Here is a 13,907-nt window from a genome sequence, read left to right on the forward strand (position 1 = left end):
TACATTTGACAGTGAGTTGAAATTTGTAATTCAAGTTTTATATACACATATTTGATGTTTCTGATTAGGATATTGGAGATATTCTACAAACTCGAGGACATGAGTTTGGAGTTACTACTGGAAGGAAGAGAAGATGTGGATGGTTGGATCTGGTTTTGCTCAGATTTGCCCATATGATCAATGGATTTACAGCGTAAGTTTGTTGGGCAATATACTTTCAGTACTTGTATATTGTTTGAAAAAGTGGTTTGATTGTTGAAATAATAACCTTTTGTTCTTTATAGGTTGGCACTTACAAAACTTGATATTTTGGATGTCTTTTCAGAAATTAAAGTAGGTGTTTCCTACAAATTAGAAGGTGTAACGATACCTCACTTTCCAGGTAAGTTTTGCAAATGAAATGATTATGGGTTGATGTGGAAGAAATAATATATTTGTGGATCTTAAGCTCTCATGTGTAAAATAGATCAAAACTAGTAACCTCGTTTATCTTTATAAAGTCCACTGGATGTTTCTCCTATTAAGACTAGAGCTCCACAGTGACACCGGGTCACCTGAAAAATATTGATTTTTGTCTTGTGGAATAGGAGATTATTAGATATGCGGCTGTTTAGTTACTTTTTAGACCTTTTTTTGGCCTTTCTTAAACTGGTGCTACTGGTGAGAAGTACGTGCTCGTAGAAGAAGCGTGCATCCGCACTGCACTATAGGTGAGCCTGCTGCTTGTACAGAATCTCCAGCTTGCAAAGTTTGAACATTGTGGATCAAGTAGTGCAGTGGCAGACTGTTCTGTTGCTGCAAGTCCACAAGAGAATTTCTTGCCATATAAGAATGGCTGAAATGGGAGGACAGTCTCTCATGGACTTTTTTTTTTTTTTTCTTCATCATATGCACCTTGCAGGAATCATGTGGGGGTTTGCTCCATATTTTGCTGCCATTGTTATTGACCTTTTTGCCCATTTGGAGTTGGTGGAGAGACAGCAAGCAACACGTTTGCTTATTGATGCACTTTAGCAACTGATCGGCTGTGAGGGTGCTCTCGCCCAGGCTGTTTAATGCTAACATGGCATTGCTTCACTTTACATATATTATAGGAGGAAGGGGGAGTGGAAGCAATGCTCTTCTGTGTTTGTTAGTAACTGGAGAATGTTGGTTGAGGAAGACGTAGAGGGAGGCGTATGGGGTGAGAACCGGACTGACACAACCTTAGATGGGTCATCTGGACCTGACATTGTTGCTATGGTGCTGTGTAGCCATAACATCTACTCCAGGTGCCCATAGTGGCATGTTCTACACCACTTGAGTGCAAGGCAGGCATGACTTTTTGAGAATTAATGAAAGCTAGGTATCTTCCAGCAAATCTAAGCATACTCCAACAGATCTCTAAAGGCAGCAAAATCGGCTAAGTGGTATGGCAGTGACTGCATCACTAGCTACTTAGCCAAGTGGGAGTTTGGCTTGCCCCCTTTTCTGTCACCCTACACCAGGGATGTCAAACTCGTGGCCCTCCAGCTGTTGCAAAACTACAACTCCCATCATGCCTGGGCATACTACAGCTATCAGGGAATGATGGGAGTTGTAGTTTTGCAACATCTGGAGGGCCATGAGTTTGACATCCATGCCCTACACCCTTCCCCTAGTGGCTGGTCAGTTCTTTTTTCCCACAGGATCTGGTGATGCCAACTTGTGCTGCAATAGAGCCATGGTGCCTACGTTTCTGTTTGAACGCCCACAGCTATTTTTCATCCAGCAGATCCTGTACATGGCAATGCTTTTCTTTGATGGGATTGTAGAGAAAAGCTGTCAGATGGGAAATTTTTGCACCTTTTGTACCTGTACCAGCAGCATCACCAGTTCCTGAGCTGACCACAATAGAAGCAGATCTGGCCCTGACAGTTTTTATGGGAGTTTTTGCACGCCACCTATGCTCTTTATTGCAGTTGTGGCCAACAATCTACTTTGATGTCACATCTACTGTCGCAATAGCCCATTTAACGTTCAAACAGCAGGGGGCCCCTTTCGGAAAGGGACCCCTCAGCAATTGCCCTGTTTGTTTCACGCACCACATTAGTATATTCCTGCTTAACATCTCCTTCTGTGCAACCCTTTACAGCAAATCAAGAAGTTTTAAATAGAGTTGAGGTTGAATATGAAACACTCCCTGGATGGAAAAGTGACACTTCTAATGCCAGAACATTTGAAGACCTGCCTGAGAATGCAAAGAAATATGTTAATTTCATAGAAGAATCACTTGGCATTCCAAGTAAGTTAACTGTTTTTCTCTACTAAAGTGACTTAACTTTAGTTTCTTATTTGGGTCATCATGAGTTGTAATAAGAAGCTATTGGTCAGGCTCACCCACATATGCAGACAAGGGTTATGAGGTTGAGTGCCCCAAAAATGGGCCATAATGTCCTATACCCCTAGAACAGTATCATGCATAGATTGCTAAATGATAATTTTGTGCTTTACTCATGTCAAACTTCTCTCAAATAACATATTTATTAAAGCTTTACAAAAATTGTCACACAAGCAGACTAAGGGCTCATTCACACGACTGTATGAATGAGTCCACATCCGTTACGCAAACGTGTTCGGACCCATTAATTTCAATGTGGCCGCAAAAGATAAGGACTGCAAAACACTACGGTCGTGTAAATGTAGCCTAATGCTGATTAAAAGGAGTTCATCATTCATGCATATTTGTTAATAAGAGATGTATATAAAATAAATGATGAGCAGCAATATTAAATACTATAGCTCATGCTTCTAAAATAAGGATAAAACACTAAGAGATTGATAAATGTTTAAATCTCCCCCCTTTGTGTCCGGTGGCTATATACACAGAGCTGTGCATGGCCCTTGTGTTATGCACTGGTGTCTTAACTCCTTAGTGACCAAGCCTGTTTGGACCTTCATGACCAAGCGTTTTTCTTCCTTTTTTCATGGTCTCGTTCCAAGAGCTATAACTTTTTTTTATTTTTTCGTCTATATAGCTTTATGAGGGCTTGTTTTTTACGGGACAAGTTGTAATTTTTAATGGCACCGTTTTGGGGTACGCATAACTTTCTAATTAACTTTTATTAACTCTTTCTGGGAGGGAGATGGGGAAAAATAGCAATACTGCCAGAGTTTTTACATTATAAATTTTACGGCATTAATTTTTCGGTACAAATAACATAATATCTTTATTCTCTGGGTCAGTACGATTACAGTGATACTAAATACTTAGAATTTTTTTAAGTTTTACTACTTTTTTTTTCCCAATAAAACCCCTTTTATCAACCCAAAAAATTATTTTGCATTGCCACTTCAGAAGACCCATAACTTTTTTTTTTTTTTGTAAGGGTTGTGTAAGGGCTTGATTTTTGAGGGACAACTTGTATTTTTCATTGGTATCATTTTTGGAGTAAATGGCGCTTTTTGATCATCGCTTGTTAATAAGTTTTTTTTTTCCGGTGGAAACTAAGAATAAATTAGAAATTCAGTCTTTTTTCTTTATTTTTTTTTTTTTTTACGGCGTTCACCATAGGGGATAATTTGTTTTATTTATGTAGTCCGGGTTGTTACGGATGCGGCAATACCAAACATATGGGGGGAGCGTATTTTCAATGGGGGGAAAAAGCAGATTTTTTTTATTTTATGGAAGTTTTTTTTATTTAATAAAAGTGTATTTTTTTTTCTATTCTTTTTTTATTACTTAAAAGCCCCACAAGGGGACTATAATAAACAGTATTTTGATTGCTTTTAAAATGTAATGCATTATCTCTATAATGCATTACATTTCAATAACAATGCTATTCAAAGATTGACCAGCAGGCTGCACCAGAGAGGCACAGCCTGCTGGATAGAACTGCAGACAGGCTCGGGGCCCTGATCGGAGGCGAGGTAAGCTTCCCAACACGTCAGCACCCCACGATCGCATTTTAGGGGTGCTGATGGGAGACAGAGGGAGTCCGCTCCCTCTGTCACCTCTTTACATGCAGTGGGCGCCATTGCGCCCGGCATGTAAAGAGTTAAACAGCCCGGATCGGCACTTCTGCTGGTCCGAGCTGTTAGAGCAGGGCCCGCGCTCCCCGCTGCACGGGGGAGCCGTGCAGCGCTTAGACTGGGCCGCTGTAAAAACGCCGCGGCCCAGCCTAAGGCCACTTAGTGACCGCTGTAAAAACACATATGGGTGGTCACTAAGGGGTTAATATTGTAGTTCAAAAGGTTAAAGAGGACCTTTCACCTCTCCTGACATGCCTGTTTTAATAGCTCCATGAATTCCCCATGTAATAACAATTCTGGAACATCTATTCTTATGGCTCTATGTTATGCCATTCCTTTATTTCTACTAAAAAAATTAAGAATGAATTGCTATTAGCCTTCAGTAGGGGTACAGAGGGGTGGTAACAAGTTGGGGGTGTTAACTGCACAGTCTGAAAATGACAGCACTGATTGGATAGTGTGAGTTTGTGCAGGCACAAGCCCCCAACTTGTTACCACCCCTCTGTACCCTTACTGAAGGCTAATAGCAATTCATTCATTACTTCTAGCAGAAATTATAAAGGAATGGCACAACATGGAGTCATAATAGATGCTCCAGAATTATTGTTACATGGTGAATACATGTAGCTATTAAACATTCATGTCAGGAGTGGTGAAAGGTCCTCTTTAACATAAAAAATTGCCAATTGTGCACTTATTATACTATAGCAGTTAATTAGCTTAGCTCCACAACCACCATACAATTATAATGGTCTCCAACCAAATTTCAGTGTTATGGCAAGGCTTCCATTTGACCTTATTCAGCAGTCTAATGCATGCCCACACACAGCAAGAGTTTGCAGAATTCTTTGGCTTGCTTGGTTGCTGGATTCATCACCAATCGAGCATTTATGGGACCAGCTGGGGTGCCAGCTTCAGCAACCTAAGGCCTCTTTCACACGAGCGTGATGGATTAGGTCCGAATGCGTTCAGGGTGCGTTCAGTGAAACTTGCACTGTTTTGAAAGCAAGTTCAGTCAGCTTTGTCTGCGATTGCATGCAGTTCCGGTTTTTTTTTCCGCGTGGAACAGTGCGTTTTGATGCATTTTTCACGCGCGTGATAAAAAACGGAAGGTTTACCAAGAACATCTCTTAGCAACCATCAGTGAAAAACACATAGCACCCACACTTGGTTGCGGATGCAATGTATTTTTCCCCATTCACTTCACTGCGTGAAAAACACAGAATATAGAACATGCTGTGATTTTCACGCAACGCAGAACTGATGCGTGAAAAACAACGCTCATGTACACAGCCCTATTGAAATGAATAGGTCAGGATTCAGTGCGGGTGCTATGCGTTCACGTCACGCATTGCACCCGCGCGGAAAACTTGCTCGTGTGAAAGGGGCCTAAGAGTGTGTAGCATATGGTATCCAGGCTATTAGCAGCCCAGCAGGGTACTTACAGCCTCCTATTAATTATACAGTTTTCCCCCAATAAACGTATCCTTTCACTCTAATATTGTAATCACTTACGGATTTTGTCATTATATTCGCACGTAAAGTTTTATTTGATTCCAACAACTCCTTCTTGGCACGTTATTTTTCTGTCAATAAGTATTGGAGACCATTAGAAGTGTGTGGTGACAGAAGGTTTTAAGACAGTTAACTGCTATATCAAACAAGTCACTGCTCCGTTTTATTTTGCCATTTCCACCTTTTTTAAACTGCAATATTAACACACCATTCCATAACAAGGGTCCTGTGATGTGTGACTAGGGACCTGGGCCCCAATTAATCAATGTCTTAGTGTTGTCCTTATTTTCCAAGCATGAATGATATTATTAGTGTTGCATGTCATTTACTTTTATATAGGTTTTTTTTTGTTTTTTGTTTTTTTATAAAAATGCATGAATACATTTTAACAGGCATAAAAACCTTCCTGGAAACCTGGTGTACCTACAGTATGTGCCAAATGGTGCAGATCAGTCAATTAGTTTGGCAGGATAGGTGATTAATATCGCTTTGGCACAGTTTGAAGCAGTAATTGCGGGAGTCGAACCCCTGCCAATCTCATATTGTGGACCTTACCTGAGTATAGATCAGTATTCTAGTACTGCACAACCTTTTAACCTCCTCAGGACACATGAAAAAAATAAAGTCACGCACCCCAAAATAGTGCCAATAAAAGTCATCTCATCCTGCAAAAATCATACCCTACCCAAGGTAATTGCCCAAAAACTGAAAATTATTATTGCTCTCAGACTATGGAAACACTAAAACATGTTTGTTTCAAAAAAGAAATAATTGTGTAAGACTTACATAAATAAAAAAAAATTAGTATACATATTAGATATCGCCACGTCCGTGACAAACTGGTCTAGAAAAATACCACATGATCTAACCTGTTAGATGAATGTTGTAAATAGCTTCCTTGGCACTGTTTTTATTTTTTGCTATTTCTTGTTACCTTGCCTCACAAAGTGTAATATAGAGCAACCAAAAATCATATGTACCCTAACCTAGTACCAACAAAACTTCCACCCTATCCCGTAGTTTCTAAAATGGGGTAACTTTTGGGGAGTTTCTACTCTAGGGGTGCATCAGGGGGGCTTAAAATGGGACATGGTGTAAAAAAAAAAAGTCCAGCAAAATCTGCCTTCCAAAAACCGTATGTCATTTCTTTCCTTCTGTGCCCTACCGTGTGCCCGTACAGCAGTTTACGACCACATATGAGGTGTTTCTGTAAACTACAGAATCTGGGCAATAAATATTGAGTTTTGTTTGGCTGTTAACCCTTGCTTTGTTACTGGGAAAATGGATTAAAATGGAAAATTTGCCAAAAAAGTGAAATTTTGAAATGATATCTCCATTTTCCATTAATTCTTGTGGAACACCTAAAGGGTTAACTACGTTTGTAAAATCAGTTTTGAATACCTTGAGGGGTGTAGTTTCTGAATAGGGTCATTTTGGGGTGGTTTCTATTATGTAAGCCTCGCAAAGTGACTTCAGACCTGAACTGGTCCCTAAAAATATATATTAAAAAAAAAAAAAAAAAAAACTTTTTGGGACTTTATTTTGCCAATGTCACAAAGTACAATATGTGACGAAAAAACACTCTCAGAATGGCCTGGTCCTTAAGGTGAAATAAGGCTGTGTCCTAAAGGGGTTAAAGGTATATCAATGTGATAGCTTTTGAATGGAGCTACAGGGCGCATGTTAACTGTAGTTCAATTAAATCTGCTAAGCGCAGCTGGAGGAGACAAGGGTCCACAGTTATAGTGATTAATGGGGGTCAGTGTGGTTGGACCTCCCACCGATCCAGCTTGGTGGATAGATAATTACTACTTCAGCTCTTGCCCGCCACTGCCCCGCTCACCTGAGGAAGCAAAGTTGCTGCGTCCCTTGCCTTACACTGCTTAACCGGTGGTACGGACCTACACTCTGTACTCGCCGAATTTCCATGTGCCTGCTGTTGTCCCACATCTCTGGTGCAGGCCAAAATCTGAACTCTCTCATTTTAAGTCTGTCCCATAGGCTGCAAGCACTCTCACCTCACTGTATGCTTTAGGGTACTTTCACACGTACGCACTCCGGTGCAGTACGGCAGTACACGGTGAAATGCCTTACACGGTCCTGCATGTCCGACTTTTTAGTCCGGTGGCCTCTGACCGCGAACTGCTGCACTGCGCCGGAGCACTGACACGGCCCCATTATAGTCAATGGGGACGGAGCGGCGAAACAGCGGAAGGACGGATCCGACGGGGTGAACAGCCTGTCAGATCCGTCCTGCTGCAAGTGTGAAAGTAGGGCCAGCAATCATATCAAAATAATTTACCAGCCTGTGGCTGACTGTCTCTAGATGTAGAACTCGCCTTCCCTAGTGAAAAAGGGTACTTGAGCTTTAAGTCCCTAGCTTGCTAGTTTACCCAGTAATGGTGCACTATTTAGTCTGTCTACCCATGTAACAAACCTCTGCCTATTTTACTGTTCCTGATACTGTCCTGACTTAAAGGGCTTCTGTCAGCCCACTAAACCCTTTTTTTTTTTTTTTTTTTTTTTTTTTTCGTTAATATTAATCCCTACACTGCAAGCTCCCTGTACATATGCTAAATATTAATTTTCGTTCAGTAGATATTGTTAAAAATCAAGTTTTCTCGCCCAGTTTCCTTGGGGGACACAGAAGACCTTGGGTATAGCTCATCTCCCTAGGAGGCGTGACACTAAGAAAAAACTGTTAAGCCCCTCCTCCACAGCTATACCCTCAGCCTGGAGAGAAAGGCTGCCAGTTTTAGCTTAGTGTCCAAGGAGGCAAGACACTCCCTGCTACTGCAGGGCTGTTTTCTCCTTGTTTAAATTTTGATTTTTACTTTTTTTCTTTTCTTTTGTTCCAGACAATCAGGGACAACAGAGTCGCACTAGACCTCTCTGTTTCCCCTGGGGTCGAGCTGCGCCAGTGCCGGTCATCCGCACTGCTGCCTCCCCCACAGAAGGCAAGGTGGACCAGGGCAGCCCAGCTCCCCTGCATCCCGCCAGCGCAAGGGTCGCCCGCACGCCAAGCCCCTCTTCCAGCGTCCTGCCACTACGGTGCCAGTAGCTGAAGGGGCGACCCTGCTGGAACGGACCGAGGGTGAAGACGACTATGGTGAGAGATTGGCTTCTCCAGCCCTACGACCCCCTCCCCCCACCCCGGTCTCCTGCGTGACTGACCCCCATACTTTAGCCTATCCAAGCAGAGTGGCTATTGGGTGGCTGGACCTAGGCTGGTCCCTGGGGTGTCGCAAGGCGGACAGCACTCACCCATTCCCTTTCTCCCCTCCATAGATCATAAGGGACGCGGCAGCCTCACTACAGGATGGAGGTCCGCGCAAAGAGGGGGCGCTTGCCGGTGCGTGCTCAGGGCAGCCGCAAAACTTTAGTCCACGGGCTGCGGCCTGGCCTTTTCGCGGCCCGCTGGGCCGCACCATCCGGTGCTCCTTCCCGGGCCCCTGACTCTTCCTGGCCGCGGGGTGGCTCCCGCGGCTGGCGTTACATGTGCGAGCTATGCTCCAACTAGGCCCGGCCGACCTTCGGTCCGGTCGGCCGGACGCCGCAAATTTTGGCCCAGGCGTCGCGGCCTGCTGGGCCGCACCTCACGCTCCTCTCGGGTCCCTGATTCTTCCGACGCGGGGTGGGCTCCCGCGGCCGGCGTTGGCTAGAGCTGTGCTCCAACAGGCCCCGGCCGGCCGTCTGTGCATTCCGGCCGACCGGGCGCTGCATAGTTTGTCAGGCTTCGCGGCCTGCCGACCGCAATTCCGGCACTCGGGGTGGGCTCCCGCGGCCGGTATGTGGGCACCCGCGGCCGGCTTAGGCCGGCCGGTACTTTAAATGCTTGTGGCCCCGGTCTCCGGTAAAATTTAGGCCCCGGCTTCACGGTCTGCTAGGCCGCAAATTCAGGCCTCTGGGGGGGGGGGGGGGGCGGGAACTCTCCAAGCGCGAATTCTTCCCGCCTGGAGGTTCCCCCGCCCCCAAGAGTTCGCAGCGCCGCCCCCCCCCCACACAGGCCAGATGCCTGTTAACCCTTTGGGTACTGGCCGGCTCCTGATGGGCCCGTACGGCCTGTGCCCCTGTATGGTTGCCCCCCTTTCTGCCTCAGGGAGGCTGTAATATTAATAAATAATAATAATAATGTAATAATCTAAAAATAAAAATAATTTTTTTTTATAATTTTGTTTTAAATAACTGGTCTTGTGGGGCTGCGCAGGACGCGGCAGCCTCATCATTCGGTATGCTGTCTGTAGGCATGCCCCCCTCTCTTAGGCGGTATGTCGCGCTCCCCGGCTGCGGCGCTGGCCAGGGCATGTTCCCCCTCCCAGGCGTTTTCTTGCCCTCTCCCGGGATACGGCGCTGGCCAAGTGCATGCATAAAAGTTTTCTGGCCAGTATGCGTCACCCAGTTCTGGTGGCTGCAGGTGCATGGCCCTCCTTCCTAGGCGGAATACTGCACTCTCTTTGGCTGCGGCCTGGCCTTGTGCATGACCCCCCTTTTTTCTAGGCGGACTGCTGCACTCTCACCGGATGCGGTGCTGGCCATGTGCACGACCCCCTTCCACAGGCGGGACGTTGCACTCACTGGATTCGCTGCCGGCCATGTGCATGAACCCCTTCATAGGCGGAATACTGCACTCTCACCGGTTACGGTGCTGGCCATGTGCATGAACCCCTTCCATAGGAGGTATACTGCACTCTCCCCGGATACGGTGCCGGCCATGTGCACGTTCCCCTTCCAATAGGCGGAACACTGGACTCTCACTGGATTCGTTGCCGGCCATGTGCATGAACCCTTCCATAGGCGGAATGCTGCACTCTCACCGGATACGGTGCCGGCCATGTGCGTGTACCCCTCCCATAAGAGGTACACTGCACTCTCCACGGATACGGTGCCGGCCATGTGCACGTTCCCCTTCCATAGGCGGAACACTGACCCTCACTGGATCCGTTGCCGGCCATGTGCATGACCCCCCCCCCTTCCGTGGGCGGTGTGCCGCACTCTCACTGGATTCGCTGCTGGCCTTGGACATGTCTCCTTTCCTCAGGCGACATACGTACACTCTCACTGACTGTGTTTGTTCTCTCGCCAGTGCGTTGCTGGCCATGTGCATGGCCCCATCCATGGCGGGGTGCTCGCACTCTCACTGGATGCGATGCTGGCCATGTGCATGACCCCCATTTCTGGGCATGAGCATGCCCTCTAACTTGGGTGGAATGCTTGCACTCCCATGGAATCTGTGCTGGTCTTGTGCATGGCCACCCCTTATTCCATGGGCGGCATTTTTGCACGCTCACGCGATCCATGGCTGTCCGTGTTTATGCGGTGCTGAACTGGTACACGCCCCCCTTCATTGGCGGAGTGGTGCACTCTCACGAAATTCGGTGTTGGGTGGATTTTTGCACAATCACTTAATGATAGAATAACCCTGTGCATGCCCCCTTTCCCTAAGTGTACCTTCCTGCGTTCTGCTGGACATGTGCGGCCATGGGCATGGCCCCCTTCTGGGCGGAATATGGTATGTCCTACTTTTCCAAAGTAGGTACTGGCCTTGGTATTCCCCCCTTTTGGGGCGGGCTTCTGCACTCTTGCCGACTGCTGTGTTGGCCAGGTACATTTCCCCCCTTTTCTGGGCGGACTGCTTGCGTTCCATTGCATGCCGTGCTGGTCTTGTGCATGACTGCCTTTCAGGTTGCACTTGCACTTCCGTTGGTACGGTTGGACTCTGGCTGATCCTTCGCTGAGTGACTATTTTTTTGCAGTGAGCGGACTTTCTTGTGCGCTCTGTCCGTTGTTTGGGCCAGGTATGCCTTCTCCTCCCATGGGTGGGTTGGTCTTCTCACTGCTTACGGGGCTACTCGTACGTATGCCTCCCTTTCTCCTGCAACATACCTTTTTTTCTCTTGAGATACGATGCTTGCAGCTAGCCTTGCGCTATCTCTCTAAAGAGCTCGTTCTGTCCACCTGTGTGAGCCTACGGTGGTGTTCAACAAACAGCTAATGAATGCCCAATGTGTTCAAAGGTGTGTGTGTGTATGTATATATATATATATATATACCTTATGTGTAAGTAGACGAGCTCTACTTGTTCGCTACTGCACCGAGCTGGGTGGTACTCATTCCTTTCGTCCCTTCCGCCCGGGGTGTGTTCGTGGTCCCTAGATGCGTACCCGTTCGTCCTCCCGCGGCATTGTTTCCCTGCGTTGGTGGTCACATAGTCGAGAGTGCTGTCTGCAGCGTCCCTCGAATTCTGCGTTTTCTCTGGCGGGACTACGGTTCCCTCGCCTACTACCATTCCTCCTCTTCAGATGCGGTGTGGTGTGAGTCCTTCCGGTTGGTGCCCTCTGCGCTTCAGTCTGATCTGTTACCAGGTCGGGCCACTCTTCTCGGGAGGGTCACCCAACTTCTCTTGGGTGCTCGCGTACCCAGGTCCGGAGGACCTCCATCTTGGGTTCTTCAGGGTATTCGCCTTCTGCGGGCGGTGAACCGGGCGTCTCGGTGTAGCGGGGTTCTGCTCTTGAGCTGTCCTATGGCTTCCCTGTTGCCCACCCCTCCTTTCGGTTGGAGGGTGTTATGCCGGCCTCTGTCTCGACTGCCTTTTCTCGCCGACTCTGTTTGGCTCCCGCTCGGTACAGTTCACTCCGATGTGGCTTCTGTCCCGGCCGTGCTTCAGAGGCTTTCCTTCGCTGCCCTCCCCTCTGGGGAGAGCATGGTTGTTCATGTGGATGGTTCTGGTGTTCCTTTTGGCCTCGTACTGTTTCCCTTGTTCACACTGGCTGTACTAGCTGTGTGCCTATTTACCGGGTCTGCCGCGTTCTGTCCTCCAGCTGGGTGCAGATTGATTTTTTTTTTTTTTTTTTTTTTTTTTTTTTTTCATTCTCGGCAATGGTTCTGCCATGGACTTACCTTCTCGGTAACTTGGGAGGACTACCATTCGGTCAGGGTTGCCCTTGGATCTCCCACACTGGGACTGTAGAACGGCTTCCGTTCTGGCCGTGTTACTGGTCTGCGCATGATCTCGTTGGGTTTTCACCCGCTTGCCCAGGCGACTCTAGCGGGCTCGTTAGTGTTCGCTCCTGGCCGTGTTTCGTCCAGGTTCTGTTGTAGGACTTAGGGTTTTTACCTGGGGTTCTGTGGGAAGCTGGGCGTTTTCCCCTCTCTGCCTTTCTTTCTCCATGGTTCTGTCTTTCTCCAGTCCGGCCTGGACCTGGGACTGGGACCCTGTTGCTTCAAGTGTCGGCGCTGTCCCTCCTCTTTCAGCGTTCCACGGCCCCTCTGGGCCTGTCAAGACCTTCTTCCATGGAGCGGCTCTTGGGTTCCCTTTGTACTGCCCTCCGGTACCGCCCTGGGATCTACATACTGGGTTCTTGGCGCTCCTATCTTTCCTTTGGAGCCGTTACAGTAGTTCTCTCTACTCCTTCTGTCCTGTGCGGTTGTGTTTCCGTAGCCGTCTGGTCTCTGACGGGTGCCTGAGTGGCGGTCCTTCTTGTTCTGAGCCTTCTGTCTTTCCATAGGACAGGGCTGTTCTCCATCCCGTCTCTTCCTTCCTTCTGAAGGTGGTGTTTGTCTTTCAGTTCCGCGAGGCATTCGTCCTCCCCTTCCCGCCCCCGGGAACGGACACTTCACCGTTTGGACGTTGTTTGGGCCTTGCATTTTTGCTTGGAGATCTCCGGCTCTTGTCGACGTTTGGCCTCTTGTGTTTCTAGGAGGTCCGTGCAAGGGTTGCGGCCTCCAGGGTGGCTTCCTCCGCTTTCTCCGAGTGGCTATTGTTGTGGTTACCGCACCAAGGGCAGGGTTCTGCCTTTGGTGTCACTGTCCATTTCACCAGAGCGGTCGGTGTCCCCTGGGCCGGAGGCATTTGGCTTCGGCCATGCATTTGTGCAAGGCGGTCACTGGTCTTCCTTGCACACCTTACCGAGTTCTACAGGGTGCATACTCGGGCTTCAGCGGATGCTGTCTTGGGCTGCCTGGTCTGCAGGCGGCGGTTTCTTGATGCCTTCGGGTGCTTCGCCTTGGTGCTGTAGTCCCTCCCCTCTTGGACTGCTATTGAACGTCCCAAGGTCTTCTGTGTCCCCCAAGGAAACTGGGCGAGAAAACGAGATTTTTGTATAACTTACCAGTAAAATCTCTTTCTCGCTCTTTCCTTGGGGGACACAGCACCCACCCATTCTTTGTTTTTATCTACGCGAGTTTCCGAGTTTGTTTTACCCGTTGGGTAGTTGGCTTGTTGGTTCCACTTCTTGGGCTTTGCCTTTTCTCACTACTTGGACACGCAACTGGCAGCCTTTCTCTCCAGGCTGAGGGTATAGCTGTGGAGGAGGGGCTTAACAGTTTTTTCTTAGTGTCACGCCTCCTAGGGAGATGAGCTATACCCAAGGTCTTCTGTGTCCCCCAAGGAAAGAGCGAGAAAG

General features: G+C 47.6%; 1 protein-coding gene across 1 annotated transcript in view; it reads left to right on the forward strand.

Annotated features, from left to right (window-relative positions):
- The window catches only part of ADSS2 (adenylosuccinate synthase 2), a 74,297-nt gene that overhangs the window by 59,188 nt on the left and 1,202 nt on the right, over positions 1–13,907 (forward strand). The window contains exons 10-12 of the mRNA XM_044289844.1: positions 69–193; positions 285–382; positions 2,114–2,263. Of these exons, the coding sequence (XP_044145779.1) occupies positions 69–193; positions 285–382; positions 2,114–2,263 (373 nt within the window). The remainder of the gene's footprint in view (positions 1–68; positions 194–284; positions 383–2,113; positions 2,264–13,907) is intronic.

The sequence above is a fragment of the Bufo gargarizans genome, chromosome 4, assembly GCF_014858855.1.
Source record: "Bufo gargarizans isolate SCDJY-AF-19 chromosome 4, ASM1485885v1, whole genome shotgun sequence".
Lineage (NCBI taxonomy): Eukaryota > Metazoa > Chordata > Amphibia > Anura > Bufonidae > Bufo > Bufo gargarizans.